Source organism: Thunnus thynnus, chromosome 24 (assembly GCF_963924715.1).
Source record: "Thunnus thynnus chromosome 24, fThuThy2.1, whole genome shotgun sequence".
Lineage (NCBI taxonomy): Eukaryota > Metazoa > Chordata > Actinopteri > Scombriformes > Scombridae > Thunnus > Thunnus thynnus.
Window position 1 is genome coordinate 9,222,395 of NC_089540.1, and position 16,353 is coordinate 9,238,747.

Below are 16,353 nucleotides of genomic sequence, written 5' to 3' on the forward strand. Positions count from 1 at the left end.
TAGAAATTAATAAAACGAAGTCTCACTATCTTTGCAGATAATCTTAAACCAATAAGAGTTAATGTTCAGCTCTGTGCAGATTATATTGTATTTATGTAAATTATGATATTGTAAAACAAAATGACGAGAATTAAAGATTCAGTAAAGATTAATGTGGAAAGTTAACCTCGAAATTATCAACCAACGTTATCTTGGACTTCTTGACAGAAGGTGGCAGTAAGTCCACAAGCAGAGGCAGAGCTACACAGTACTGCTGAAAGTAAAAACACATACTGGAACACATTTTAATGAAAAACATTATTTTATTAAAGATGAAGCGGGATGGTTTGTTTCCCTATAATCTATACATTATGTGCTATGCAACGCAGAGGACAGGACAGATGAGGAAAGAACAGACAGAGACATACAGCAGAAACCAGACGGTGCAGGAGTGCTGATCCAGGTTCAGTTCGGTGTTTATACAGTAAGTGCGGTTTCTGATGTAACCGCATGTGTATGTGTATGAAGGAATACGTTGTTAGAAACCTGTGAACTGGTCTAGTGACCATATGCAGCACCAATCTGTTTTATTGACCCAAAAAAGAAAAAACATCAAACCTGGAGCATCACTGCAAACACGGTCATGTAGATAGTTGGTGAATCTGTGAACAGTGAATCCAAACTTGTCAACAAACAACATGACTTTTTTTTTTTCTTAACTAACAAAACTAAAGAGGAAAAATCCAGCAATTAAGACTTTGATGATTTGATTATCCATTTTTGAGCTGAAGCAAAGGCAAAACGTTCACTTCTCTGTTCAGATTTGGAGCATTACCGCATTAAAAAAAATACTAATTCTGTATTCATTGCCAATTGCAAGTGTGTAAGTAAGAAATCCAATTAATTAGAAGAACAAAACAACTTTGGGAGTTGATAAAAAGACGAAGAACAGATGTTTGAGCTCTTAAAAATAATGACGATTATATGACATCCAGAAAACGCTGCTACTATTCTGAACCGAATCCATCTCGATACGCACACAGAGCAAGCCTCACTTAACAACACCACAAACAGCACTCTTGCTTTCTTTTATAACGCTGGAATATATTCCTTTCAGAAAATAAACTGTCCCGAGTTAACATTTCTAACCATTAAACTCTTAAAATGTGGATTTTCATTTAGAAATATTTACAATATTTAAAGGAACTGAAACATTTGAACATTTATAGCTCCTATTGTTTATGTCATGAGAAGAAGAAGAAGTGAGGTTGTTGTGGTTGTTGTGAGGATTGTTTTTCTTTAACATGATCCGTAAGAGCACATACTGTGAACTAAGCAGGGAAACCACATTTAAATACTTAATAATAATAATAATAATAATAATAATAATAACATTCTTTACATCGTCGGTTCTCAGTCGAGGTGACGTCTTGAAAGTTAGAAGCCAGATTCTGTCTCCTATTTCTCAAATCTGATGGCAAACCATTGCAAAACTATCAACTTATAATGATTTTAATATAACCTGTGGTGTAAACAAAGTAGGCAACAAAGCGGCTTTTTGTCTGTATGACCCAATTTGTCTTCATGTAACTCAAAATCCTCTGTATGATTGTGATTGGACAGCTAAACGGACACCTTAAAAAACCCTGAAATTTAAGGAGATTTGAGAACTAGGGTTAGACCGATATACCAGACAATATTAGAGCCTAATGTTGTTTTTTTTTCCCCACCTTAACAAGAACCAAATTCCAGTAGAAACACACTGAAAGTCTCTTCTGGAATAATTGTAATAAAAACGATCAGATTTAATAATTTTAATAACTGCTACAAATACAAAAATTGAAAAAATATCACTATCAGACCCATATCGGTCGAACCCTAGAGAGAAGATGATGCAGAGCCACAAGTGCTGACATGTAAAGATGCATATATACACATACATACATTTTTGCATAATACTCTATGTACATACATGTGTGTTGGGACTAGATTTGGCAACCGCGCAGAGAAAAAAAAAAAAAAAGGTTTTGTTTTCTTCTCATTAATAAGGCATGCCATGTAAGGTGGCCCTGTGTGACTCGGGGGGGGGGGGAGCTCAGTCTGACAGCAGCTTTTCTTTTTCCCTCATCGCTCGGTAACCGCCGCCGGTGCTGATTGTCCAGTGCAGCGCCGGATCGCTCCTCCAAGGCATGACATCGTCTCGACATGAAGCGCTTTAAAGCCTGCTGGTCGTCCCGTTTCTGTGATGTCACCACTTCCCGCTGTGATGTCGTACTCCACGCTCCAACGACTGGATTTGTTGTCGATGCTTGTCGACGTGTCAGATGTTTGACATTCGTCGCCCCCTCGTGGCGCCTAGTGAGGCTCGCAGCCTCGGCTCTCTGGCCCTGAGGAGTTAGAGAGGAAACGGTCAATTACATGATGATATTTTAATAAGATCTTACAAATTAAGTTATGCTCTGATAGACTGAATCATTGCTTCTTAAAGCACTGGACATGATGAAAGATACTGCTTCCATAGCAAACAACTGCTTCAAAGTGACTCAAAATGAGTCACAGTATGATTCTGCAATGTCCACATTTTCTTAAAAGTACATCTGGAGCAAACTAATAAACTTGAAGCCATCAAATAACTACAATCTAGTGCAGAATGACCTCCTCCTTGGGCTAAAGCAGATAGTTTTCAAGGTCTAACCTGGCAGGAGAGGGATTTAATGGGCTACCATGTGCTACCGAGAGATTTTTTAGGTTGTTTTGTGTGCTGTGCTGACCTAGTTTTTAAAAGTCAAACCTGTAGTGTTCATTGAAGTCCAGTCTGAAGCTGAGGAAACGCAGACTCTCATCCGAACTGGTCATCAGCAACACCAGGAACTGCTGGACGATGCTCTGAGAGAAGAGAGGGGAGACGAAGACAGAAAAAAAATAGAAAAATGAAAAAGTTGTTTGCGTTAAGGATACGCCAGAAGCAGATGACTGACAGCTGCTTGTGGAGGTGGCTCGAGCTGGTACCTGGTAGAAGTGAGTGAGGATGCGGAGCTGGGAGCGCATCTTTGGTATGGTTTCCTGGAAGTCCTGAATCCTCTTCTTCTCCTCTGCTTCCTGTTCGGCCGTCACTCCCCACTGACCCTGAATCAGCAGACAAACATTTGCTTTTATGTTCTAATCATCCACTCCTCTACTCTTTTTGCTCTCTGTAGCTCCTCAGTAACCTCTCTCTCCTCCCCTTCCTACCTCTTCCTCTCTCTGCTTCTTCTTCTCCTCATACTGCAGTCGGAGGGCAAGTTCTTCCAGTGCAGAGCGGTAGAGGGAGTCCTGGGCGCTCTGAAACTCGATGATCTGGTCGAATATGGCCCTCAGCTGGTTCAAAAGAGACTGGACGGACAAATAAAAACGGGGGGAGTGTGGAAATGGTATTTATATAACATGGATAAACAGTACTTTTCACTCTGACAACCTATTTTTTTTCCTCTGTGTGTGTGTGTGTGTGTGTGTGTGTGTTACCCTGCTGTTATTGTCCAACAGGCATCTAGAGATGATGGTATCCAGGAAGACGTCATGGGCAGCGATGATGTGGTCGAGGTCTTGAGCTTGCTGCACTTTGTTCCACAGCTCATCCCAGGAGCACTCCAGCACCTACACACACACACACACACACTTTACCTAATGTATATGGGAATGGTATTGCCCCTTTATTAAATATCAGATATTACACAGTCAGTGTGGTTCACCTCTGACATGATGGTGGCGTCTCCCTGCCCACAGTCAATATGTTTATAGTATAATTCTTATAATTGTTTTATCAACTGTCTGAGCAGAGAAGTCTTAACTTCACTTTTACTTGCTGACTTAACAATAAAAGTTAGGACAGATTTAGTGTCTCATGTTGGTCTAAATGCAGGAGCATCATTTAAATGATCTTTTTGATTACTTTTAAATTCCTTCATTAAGTCCTTCAAGACATATTGATCACTGAACTGGCTTGCTGAGGAAGAAAAGAAAAGCTCGAGTTAACTTCAGTGACTTAACGCAGCTACTGTTGATCCTGTAAATCAGCTGCAACCTCATGTTATGCAGTGTTGCATTTAACAGACGCAGTAGATCACCTCCTGGTGTAATTACTACTTTTTACTGTAATGTTTTACAGCCCGGGACTGATTTTAGCAGCCCTGCTAATGGTCTGACCTCGAAGGTGATGTAGTACTGCATCTGGTGGATGAAGTGGACCATCTCGGAGGCCAGGATGTGACACTGATGTAGCACGCCGGACAACTCTGGAGGGTAAAAAAAAAAAAAAAAAAAGCATAACAGCCTATATGTCACAGACTTTTAAAAAGCCCTCTGGATGCCAGTCTCTGGAAAAACTAGCTTATCATGTTTTACATATTTATGTTAGGTAAGAACTCCAAAATAATATTCCTACAATGTGTATCAGTGAGTCTATTTATGTGTGTAGAGTTTTTATGTACCAGGCATAGTTTTGAGCAGCTTGGCATTACACATCTGGCCCTTCCAGATGTCAGTCAGCGTGTATTCCATCCTCTTGGCTCTCCACAGGAAGTTGAACACACGCAGGTAGTGGCCCATACATTCCCTCGTAAACACCTGAAGCACACACAGAAATTATAATACATGAACACAACAACAATGCCTGGACACAATTGTTCTGCAGCTCTAAAAACATTCACAATACTGGGAGACTGTGTGTGTGTGTGTGTGCATGTGTGCGTTACCGTAGCAATGGGTCCATCTACATGGTAGTCCAGACTAAAAACATCCCAGCCTGTATCACCTGGAGACACCTAGAGGCAACAAAAGAGAAAAGTGAGGACATGCTGGAGTCAGACCTGCAGCACAGCGCCCCCTGGTGAAGCACAATAACCCTACACCTCATACAGGATCCAGTCTTCCATTAAAACGTAAGAGTGGAACATGTGGACACACACTCTCACGCATTACCTCCAGCAGGCGTACATCCAGCCTCTTGAGGATCTCTGCGTTGTCATACTGGGCGTTGGTGGCTCTGACTGCTGTCTCTAAGATACCAGTCAAGTTGTGTTGGTACAAAGTGGTGGCAGGTCGTGCCAGCTCCGGTCTGGGATAAAGATGAAACATTACAAACATTCTAATGCAATATATGCACTCAGATGTATTATAAAAGAGATGATGTGTTAAAAGTATGTGTTGCTAACTTGAGCAGGTCCATGAGGTGCCTGATGAAGTCTCCCTGGCCCAGTAGCAGGTATCTCCTCATGGCCTGTAGATGCTCCAGCAGCAGATAGTTACGGTTGAGAACGTCCAGCAGGTATTTGCTGGTGTCAAAGTAGGCGGCGTCGATCTTCTCCTGGAACGCTCCCTCCAGGTCCGACAGCAGCTCCGCAGCTACGAGAGAGCGGGGACGTAGCAGGTATATTAGTGGAAAAGAGGGTGTTGAAAACTAGACATTGATGTTTAAATGTTTTTATACTAAAGCATGGATTAAGAAACCTACAAAAATGTGAAAGAAAGGCAAGATCTAACGACTAATACTGAATAAAATCCATCGCTGCTGCTTGACAATAAGGGAGAAGAGACTGTGATGCCCTTCAACAGTAAAAGCTACAGATCAAACTGGTCGGATGAAGTCCTGGATCAATAGAACATGGCTAAGTATACCTCTTTCCTCTTCATAGTCGAAAAGGAGAGGACAAGGCCAGTGAGCGGTAAGAGCATCGATCACTGCCAGTCCACCAGACGACTTCAATATAATAATAATTTAAAAAAAGCTTCTTATTGGTCAGTGCTGTCATTTGTACGCTTGATGCAACAATAACATTGCCAAAGAACAAAACAAAACACTATAAAGAATGCCAATAAAGCCAGAAATACCATTCCAACTTTTACATGTTCAGCATATTGTAGCATGCTTTTGCTTCTTCTTAATGTTATTCATGCTTTGGGCTGATATTTTCTAAAGATAACGCCCCTTTATGTGAACACTCTTAATCCTAATTATGCCCAGAAACAAAGTACAGATATAATTGTTTCCCTTTAAACAAGACGACAAGAGAAACAGGCGACGGATAGACTCCTACCGTCTTTGGGCGTGTCTGCAGACTTGGATGCCGATGTGATTTTGCCCGGCGGCGTTCTGTCATGACAAACCTGATGCAGGAAGTTGATGGATTTGCCGATCAGCAGGACCTGGGGGGCAGAGGATGAGAACGAACTGATGTGACCCAAAGCAAAACAGCAGCTTGGAGATAATAGTTTGTTGTCTCGGTGGTCTATGGTGATGAATAAAAAGATCTGTGTGTGTGTGTGTGTGTGTGTGTGTGTGTGTGCACCTTCCGGGCCTGGTCCATGGTGATGAATGAGGGGATCATTGACTTCCTGAGGGAGTACTTGTCGTGCCACAGGCGATCCGTCTTCACGTTGGGATCTGACGCCACGAAGAACTGCACACGCAAACATAAACATGCACACAAGTTAAGGTTCAAACACTGGATAAATACTATTATTATTGGCACGGTGTACATACAGTCCATGATAGACACAGTTTCCACAGATGCTAGGCTACATCGTTTGTCACTGTCGGTTAGATTGTTCATCTACTACTTTCTAATGGGCATGCTGAAAGCTGTGTACTCTCCGCGTGCTGTCTGGTACATTTTTGAACTGATTCCAACTGTCAGATTCACATAAATCCACCTCTACAAAGCACTTTCACACAGCCTATTAGCTGAAATTAGAGTCTACAAAAAATGACACTATAAACAACACGAGGTTGCGTCATCTGTTTTGAATTTCAGTCTTGATATACTGTCGGAGACGAGAAAAGTGTTTGGCTGTGGTATAATTAAAGAATTAAATATAATTCAATCAGCTGTGTTCTACCTTTATAAAACCTAAAATCTGTAATTTGTGAGGAATTATCAAATTGGACAACAGCATTTTGTACATTACCAACATGATAAGATTCCTCTGAACGTCTACAAACTATAATACTGATTATTAGTGATATTCTTCAGCTGTGTGTCTAGTGTGAGTAAAAGATGTGTATCTCAGATTCCTTTATGATCTGCTTGGTTAATAAAACTGATCCCTGATGGGTTTAATAGCTCATATTTCCCCCTGAGATGAAAATGGAAAAATCTTCCTGAAACACACCTTCATGTGCTTCAAAGTGTGACTGCAGAGTTGAAGAGTGCACACTGTCAAATCTGGAAAATGTCACCTCGCTTCCACTTTTCAGTTACATTTACCGCTGTGTCGTTTTACAACTGAAAACATCTCATATTTATTTGGGTAGTTTTTTTTCCTATAATTATGTGGCATGTGTTTTAACAGCCTGCGTGTGTGTGATCTCCTGGGTAATTGGCCTTCTGAGAGGTGTGATAACTTCCTCTGTGTTCTTAAAAATCAGCACTTAAGACCAAGAGCCTGGTGATAAGTAACGGTTACTGCTGGACACATAAATACTGTGTGTGTGGGAGAGAAACAGAGAGAGAGAGAGAGAGAAAGGGCAGGGGGAGGTAAAGGAGAAACATCCATCATGGGCTCTCCATTACACTCCTCTCATCAGTCCTCATTTAAGAAGCTGTCGTACCTCTCCTCTCTTTCTCTCCCTCTCTCATTGCAATAATGTGCTCTCTCATTAGGGTCAAACGTCAGAGTGGTTGAACAGAACAATGTTCCAGAAAAGACCAGTAAATGCGTGCTGGTTTCTCTATTAAAGGATTGATTATAATCACAGATTTTCTCATTTGAAACTGTTAAATGGTGACTGTTATGTGTGAGAAAAGTCCATTTTTGTCCAGAGATCTTCTCTGATTTGTCTACGGTTTAAAGAGAGGTGTGTGTGTACCTCGTGGTAGGTGTCTTCCAGCTCTCCGTCGTAGATCCACCTATAGAGAAAGTTAAGGATGGGGTGCGACACGAGGCTGAGGATGTGTTGAACCAGCGCTCTCATCTGCGGGTCTCCTGTTTTCCCGTAGGCGTGGACAGCTGAGGCCAGCTCGCCTCCCTTCCGACCTGATCACACACACACAGAAAAGCACACCCATATATAAGACAAACCCTGAAGGCTCGTTCCTATTCACCTCTCGCTATAATACTCAATCACTACAAGACACAAAAGCAGCGCACACACATACACACACACACCACACATCCAGCTCACCTTGGCAGAAGTCGACGAGGGCGGCCAGTGTTTTGAGCCGGACTTTGGGGTCGTACATCCAGACCAGCAGCCTCCTGAGAGTCAAAGTGCTCTCCGTGCACACGGTCACACCCTGATCATCCTCTACCTGCAACTACAACACACACACACACACACACACACAAACAAACACAGGTCAACAGCAGCACTAACATTTAAACATAAAGAAATGTTAATTGAACCTTGAAATGATGTTTCCTTGTTAGTCGGGGGAGTGTTTTTTTTTCTATAGCAATTTCTTTTCCACCATGTTTTCTGTTATATAAACTTCTGAACAATCATCTCTGTAAGGGTGAACGTGTCAGGCATTGTTCATTTTTGTACCTGGGAGTGGAGGACAGAGAGGAGTCTGTAGTACTCTTTCAGCTCCTGGTGGAGCGAGGAACAGAAGCTCTGAGGGGAGGAAGATAAAAGCAGAGAGAGGGACAGAATGGACAGAAGGGTATGCATTAGTGAAGGATTAAATAAAAACAGAACAAAAGATAATTAATATATATAGCAGGCACACACACACCTGTCCGACCAGTCCAAAGGCCCGGTCGAGGCTCCTGGCGTCGGTGTACTTCCTGACTTTGTTGTGGAGCCATCCGAGCTCAGCCAGTCTGCTGCTGGTGTCCCTCAGGGACTTGCACAACACCACCTAGTGGGGCCACAGCACACATTTATGCACATACACCCACATCCACTGCACCATCTGTTTGTTTATCCACCTTGTGATAAACAGGAGTTGTATGATATTTATTTTTATTACATTTTAGCTTATTTTCTCCAAAATATAACAGATGCTCTTTATGTTGAGGGGCACCGGTTGAGGCGGGAAGCTTTGGAAAGGGGCTTGTATTCATGTAACGTCAACCAAGTTACAATAACCTGCTACATTTATGATGTAATGGAATACCCTTTACCAGAACCAATTATCATAAAAAAGGTGAACTACATGTATAAACTACATGCAAAGATTATGTAATGTGCACTTTATGGCGCAAACCCAAGTACAGGGAGTACGGAGGGCATCTCTGACAATTTATTTTTATGTTCATACAGATGGCACTTTTAGCAAGCATAATCTGCCTCTAATTTCATTGTGAAAGCTCTGATGGAGTTACATCATGGAGATTACCGTAATTTACATCATGCACCCACTATAACTGGCAAGGCTTCCTCCTCGGATTGGTTTTCCAGCTGAGGGAAGAATTCACATTAAATGACGCATTAAATTTTCATTTGTTTAACAAAACCTCTTATCGGGGGGGGGGGGGGGTCTTTACAGAGAGGTTAAGTGGCCAGAGGAGAGTCCAAAATATCTCCACCATTGACTAATTTATATCTGTGGCTCCTTCTCCATCAGGACGGTGACAGCGGATTGACCACAAGTCTATGTTTAGCCCCGCTGAGAGACTATAGGACAGGTTACATCTGAGGCCTTCCTACTGATAATATGAGAGGGGTAAAAAACAAATTGACAGGAGAGAGAAAAGAAAAGACAGGTCGATGTGGCTCGGAGCCAAAGAGCTTCATATTGATCTGTTGAATCTTTCTTTTAAAGGTCCAATCAACAACAATTGGTTTCATATCATATCATCTACTCTGGATATATGGCGGGTGTTAAAAGGGAGATAGTGAAAAACAAGCCTAATGTCTATTTTTAGAATGAAACTGATCAGGAGCTCCAAGTTTTCAAATGGTTTCATTATATAAATGTTTTTTTCTTGATTTATGAAATTTGAAAACTGTAAAAAAGGGGGAGAAAAAGTCAGTTTATCCTCATTTCTTATTTAGTCTGAAGACAAACAATTGTAGCGGTTGTTCTGGGATGGGGACGACCTGCGACCTGCTCTGTTAGGTCGCTCTGGGTGATGTGTGCGACCTGCTGAGCTGATCGGTCTATTAAAAGCTTTACAAGGCGAGATGCGGGTTCGGATACCTTGCTGTCTATTTTGTAGCAGTTATCTTGGGCGCTCATCTTGATGAACTTGCCATCGATTCCCTGGAAGACGTAGAGGATGTCCCGCACCAGCAACGCCTCGCTCACCTCCCCTGCACGGGCAGAGGACGAGCAAATAAAAAGGACGAAGACAGAGGGTTTACATCTGGGACGCAGTTCATGCTCTCAGGTCCAAATGAACACATTACAAGGAAAGTTTATGGTGTAATACTATCTGCAAACTTTTTTTTTTTGTAGCTACCTTGAATAAGATGAAACAAACATCAACTCCAGCTTTATACGTGACACTCACCGGTTCCGTCGCCATCTCGGCGAGGACGGACAACTCTGGTGGAGGGAGCTGGAGGTCCGAGGAGTGGCCGGTTGGCGGGGGGGGCCAGGGCAGAGGAAGGGGAGGAACTTACAGGAAGAGCCCAGGCCAGACGAGAGCCCAGAGGCTGACCGCCTGCAGCTGCAGACGGAGGAGGTTGACTGAAACACACAAAAAACACTTTTACTGTCGCTGTGAGGGTTTGACTAATGTGTCACACTCATACTGTCCCTCAGCTAATATTTTTGATATTGTACAACTTTTAGATGAGGGATATCATGCAGTTAGTAGCTTTTATATTTATCCTACACTAGTGGATGATGGTTGACAATGAGGAGTCCTGTTACATCTCATGATAAATGTCTAAAGTGAGAAAAAAGTGCACCTGGTGAGCGCTGGCAGCTCAGAACTTCTGAAAGGATTCTGTCTGATTCAAATAAGCTTCCTCTAGAACCAGATGTTCGCCAGATGTTAGACATGTTAACCCACATTTAGAGGTCATCTGTCTGGAGTCCAGCTGATACATGAAAGGCCAATATTATCAGCTTATTTTAGCTCATCGCAGATATATCTGTATCTGTGTTTATGCCGGCAGAAAAGTAAGAAATTGCGGTACAGAAATGTTTTTATTCTGTCAAATATCAGTATCAGCCTAAAACTGCATCCTCTCATCATGAGCTGTTGCAACATGTCAGACATTACACTCAGAATAGCAATTACACACAGTCATTAAAAATTCACACCTAGACACGTCTTTGCATAATTAAAGCACCACTACAGTATAAATCACGGTTCAATGCCATGAGACCTTTTTTTTTTTTTTATGTTTGGAGTGTGAATTTGCCCTTTCAGGACTAAAAGGTGAGCGCAGACAGCTCAATGTTCATTTGTAACTGAAGGACTCCTGCATTATTAATGAGGAGAAATGGAATTAAATGGTCTTCTGATGCTTCATAAAATAGACGAGAGGTCAGGCTGAGAGGCGAGTTCATTTTCTGGTGCTAATTGACGCTTCCTTTATCTGGCGCTGAGGGTTTTACTGGACACACATCAGATAAATAACCCTGTTCTCCGCACAGCCTTTCATCCAAAACTGCTTAAACACAGCTGACGCATGTGAATCAGTCATCTAGATGTATGAATGTGTCAACTGATGACTTAATAATTAAAAAAAACTGTGTATGTTCCTCACCCAGCCAGCAGTGACTGTGGAGTTGGCGTGGGGCCGTTCAGTGTGTAGACTCCCAGACTGGAGATCCCGCTGGTCCCCACGCTGGCTGACAAGCCCGCGCTCCTCTCCCCGTAGCTCAGGGCCAGGCTCTGTGGCCGGGTGCAGTAGAACGGGGTGGAGTGGGCGTCCCTCTGGAGGGCCTGGGCAAACAACGCCCCGTAATTTCCAACCTGTGCAGGACAGGGACATAATATCACACATAGTGCTTCCAACAAATGGACAAGAACTAATTAATAACCAGAAAAACGTTAAAAGAAACTAAATCCAACTGCAAAAAAGTATACATTTAGGTGCTATTGACTGTGTGTGTGTGTCCCTCACCCTGCTGGATGGTTTGCGGGGGTCTTCAGAGAGGCTGAGCAGCAAGTAGAGAACAGACCAGCGATGCTTCAAAACACCCTGTCAAACAGGAAACACAACATCCCATCAACACAACATTATCATAATCTGTTGGGCACTCTACCATAGATATCTATAATGTGATATATGATTCAGATTTGATCAGATTTCAAACAAGTGCATGGTGGTTTTAGTGCTTGTTCTTCTGTGTTGGCAAGAACACAGTTACGAAAGAAACACAAATACCAACCTGTGTCTGAAGTTTTCTGTGCAGCTCGGAGAACAGAGCGGCGTCTGCTTCTCTCCGCTGCTTCAGCACTGCAACAAGATCAAGAACAAAATCCTTCAGACAGGGAAGTTTCTTTAAATCTCCAGCAGTACCAGCTCATTTCACAAAACAAGGTTAGAAATTTCCTGTCGTTCCCTGCAGGATTTATACAAGTTTTGATGATAAGATTGAATTATTTGCGTCTCCTGTGAGCAATTAACAACCAATATTAAAAAAACCAAAATGATGAAAGAAGGAGCGTTTCCACAAACAGCCTGTTTGGGATTTGGACACGATAAATGAAAGTGAGCTGTGACTTAAACTGCAGAGTAAGATGAAAGACGGCAGGAAATGAAGCGCTGAGGCACATAAAGTCCATCTGTGCTTAGAAAAGCCAAAACTGCCCAGCTCACTCTGTTCTGAAGCATTACACTATAACCTTAAATACTTTCACAAAGTTCCCGTAAGTCCACCTGAAGATCTGTGACAAATAAACATTTTTTTTTTTACAGGAAGTGCTGTGCTATTTTTATTTTCTGCATCCTTGGATCAATGTTTTCCCACTAATGGTGCTACCTTGGCTACTATGAAGGTCTACTGGGATTGACTATCATGGTGCAATAAAGATTTAAAAAGGTAAAGTGCACACATGGGGGACATATACAATAAGCACATGACAGGAACAGAGACAAGCAGATTTGGCTAGTGGATGCGGGAAAATGCCACAATGACTGAACAGAGTAATGTTAGTTTCTCCCCTCTGTCCCAGCAGTCTGGTAACCTACAGTATGAGAGTATTGTCATTGGTGAATGGTATAAGTCACTTACATTCTTTCTTGATCTTCTCCGACACCAGGAACTCATCCCGTTCAATGCTGGGGGCGTAGTTACTGCCAATGACTCGCACTGCATACTGGAACTGGTGGGCGACTTCAGCTGGAGAAATAAATGAACAATAAAGACTAAAGGTTACGACAAGTAGGCAGAAGTAATATAGCAATCACCTGAGGTTGCGACCAGGATGATTTTCCTTGTTTTGCTCCTGTCACCCCACTATTTTGAAGCTTCAGAAGCACAGTAAACCATTTTAAACTTATATACTAGAGTGAGGTGGGTTATTGTTTAGAAATAGGTTATTAATTTATGAAAAAAATACATAACTGTCTAACACTCTTGCTTTAGATGGAAAAAATACAAATATTTCTGTAAAAAAATACCAGGCTGCAAAGCTTTGGTGCCTTTAATTATGAAGTTACAGCTGCAATCATATCAAAGTGACTGAAAAGTGGAGGATCAGACTATTTCATCATGCTAACCCACTATTGTGATGCCTGCATCCAGCAGGGGCCTGCAGCTAGCAAGACACAAGAGCATCCAATAACCAGACAAACAGTGTGGAGCTCAGCGTGAGAGATAACTGGATGGCAAGCGTACAGATAGCTGAAGTGAACAGCTAATTACTCTACCACAGTAGTGTATTGTGTTTGTGTATGACAGCTTGAAGTATCATGAAACTATTCAGCGGGATGTGCACCACTGGCTGACAGCTAACTAAGCGGACCTAGCCGGGCTACGAGCCGTCCTACACAGCTAAAATGATACTGGTCTCAATTAGTCTAATATCTAACGTTTGGTGTGTGCTTTTTTACTCGTAAAGCTGTTAATAAATGAATAATTTGCTCTCTTGAGGTCGGCATTTCGCCTAAACACCGAACAGCACGAATTTCAATCATATTTCAAAAGTTTTCTACAACGTTCCGTCATAAAGACACACCGGGTTGAACCGACGCAAGCGGTATAAAAAGTTTAAATATTATTAAGATCTGTATTGCCTGGTGTGAAAATGATAATCCGAATTTACCAGGAGACTATAGAGATTCAGTGTATGTCTTTATGTCGTGTTTAAAATGTGTATTTTTAGTAATAGGTGGTGTAACAACAAAACTGCCGATTTTTTGAATGAGGTTCGGTTTAACGTCTGGACTAGCGCGGAGCATGCTAGCGTTCACTGGTGTACCTTCACTTTTCCCCGTGATTCTGCAGCAGAGGCTCTGGAGAAGCACGTTGGGTGATTTCTGATCCAGAGTCGCCATAGTGTCCGTGACTAACGTCTCGTATGGTAGAATAACGGAATAAAATGCCACAGTGTAAATTAACTCCAGTCTCCCACTACGAGCAACGCCATTTTGACAAGATGAGTGAAGCTAACACGAAGCAGGAAGCGCCTTATTCCTTCAAAGTAAACGCATTGAAATTTGTATTCATTTTACAACCGTCTCAATGGCTTTATAACTGTATGCATGGCTTTACAAAAGTATGCATGTCTTTTACAACAGTCTGCATGGCTTTACAAAGTCTGCATGGCTGTACAAAAGTCTACATGGCTTTACAAAAGTCTGCATGGTTGTACAAAAGTCTACATGCCTTTTACAAAAGTATGCGTGACTTTTCTAAAAGTCTGCAGTCTGACAAAGTAAAATTATTCAGAAAAGTGCAATATTAAGAATATATCAATTTAAAATAATCTTGATGATTCAAAGACAAAAAACAAAAGAACTGATGACTATTACTACATGATGAAGTGTGCAAAGTGAAAGTATAAATCAAAAATCTGCAACTGTAGAGTAGAATAAAAGTATAATAAACATGTATTGTCATTACATATGTCCAGTGCAACAACATTTGCTTTGCAGCCCTGGAACAGTAACAAACCAATCCATAAAAGGTAAAGTAGAGGGGGAAAAGTATATAAAAAAGTATAAAAGTAGCTGCACTTTTTTGAGCTTATAATATTAGAATTTATTTCGAATTTAGATTTTTTTCCCCCAGTCTGCATATACAAATTCATTTTCACATATATAAACACACGGAAAAGAAACGAGACAGATCCTTAAATACAGCAGCTCAAAACAATACAATAACCCAACTTGAAGTTTTTTCTGCAGTCTGAAAAAAAGTTGTTGGCTGAAGCTGCAGTTTATAATGCCTTCCCTTTTAACACACATTATACTGCACTTTTAATTTGTAAACATCGCATATTGCACGTGGATATGCAGGTAATTTCATCCATTTTTAATCCCTTTATGTATATTTGTGCAATACAAAGTTTAACCTCTTGAGTAAGGATTTTATTTTAAAAGTAATAACCGGATGTGATGATTGTTATTGTTGTGACTTTGACGTTGGTGTTTCAAACTGAACCCGCCGAAAAGCGTCTCCAGGAAACAGACGATGGACCGATGAATGAAAACATTTCCCTCCGGAAACTCAGCATATGGATTTTGGTTCTGACCCTTCTGACCTCAACAAACTGTGAATTTTCATATATATATGCTGCAATAATTTAAAAAAAGGTCTCTATAATTAACAAAATAATAATTGCTGTGGTTACTGAAGAATCAGATGTCAGAGGAAAAGGACTTTTTGAATTTTGAATTGAACTAAATTTTGAATTTTTACTTATTTAATAGGGATGATGCAATTTAACATAGTTCCAATACACAGCATGAAACTGATGTGCTACACAGAGACTTTATAGCTATTGCTAATTCACAGCTCTTCTCCCTAGTTGGGCTTTTACATGTACGGTGTAATTAAAATGTACAGCTTCCATTATCATAAAACCACAGTACACTACAGATATGGAAGTACAATAAAATACACATTCTAAAACACAATGATTGTTATTCTAATCTTTTCATTTAGTTGTAGGCCACAGGATCAGGAGGTTTAGTTTTCATAATAAGTTTGTTTGCATGTCTCTAACAAATCCTGTCAAATATATATATGTACTTATATAAATATTGGAATTTAGTCATGTGGGGATAAAACTGAGTCCTATGAGATGTTTAACAGACACACACACATTCTTGCTCAGTTTCATCAAAGTTATAGTTAATTTTGCATTTGCCACAAACAAAAATCTATATCCTATTTTTTTTAACAATAGCATAATATACAAACATTCAGGTAAACAGTAGCAGTACATGTTAAAGTTCAAATAACATAAATACATATGAAGAACATAAAATGAAAATATGAAAAGACAGTTACATGAAATTAAAAAAAACACGTGTACACATAT

General features: G+C 41.0%; 1 protein-coding gene across 2 annotated transcripts; it reads right to left on the reverse strand.

The window, feature by feature from the left end:
* Positions 1-282: 282 nt before the first annotated feature.
* On the reverse strand, positions 283-14,481 carry tubgcp3 (tubulin gamma complex component 3). 2 transcript variants are annotated; one of them, XM_067582619.1, is made up of 23 exons: positions 14,287-14,481; positions 13,098-13,205; positions 12,252-12,319; positions 11,984-12,061; positions 11,624-11,832; positions 10,414-10,592; positions 10,101-10,213; positions 8,691-8,816; positions 8,501-8,569; positions 8,138-8,270; positions 7,823-7,989; positions 6,303-6,413; positions 6,051-6,159; positions 5,169-5,358; positions 4,936-5,071; positions 4,710-4,778; positions 4,446-4,581; positions 4,162-4,250; positions 3,481-3,612; positions 3,211-3,351; positions 2,989-3,105; positions 2,770-2,865; positions 283-2,381 (listed from the first exon to the last, which is right to left on the reverse strand). In XM_067582619.1, exons 1-23 carry the CDS (start codon positions 14,360-14,362, stop codon positions 1,965-1,967), a joined length of 3,069 nt encoding a protein of 1,022 aa, XP_067438720.1. In that variant the 5' UTR covers positions 14,363-14,481; the 3' UTR covers positions 283-1,964. The 2 variants fall into 2 exon arrangements, with proteins under 2 accessions (XP_067438720.1, XP_067438719.1); XM_067582618.1 differs by having other exon boundaries at positions 2,159-2,366; positions 2,771-2,865.
* Positions 14,482-16,353: the final 1,872 nt, after the last annotated feature.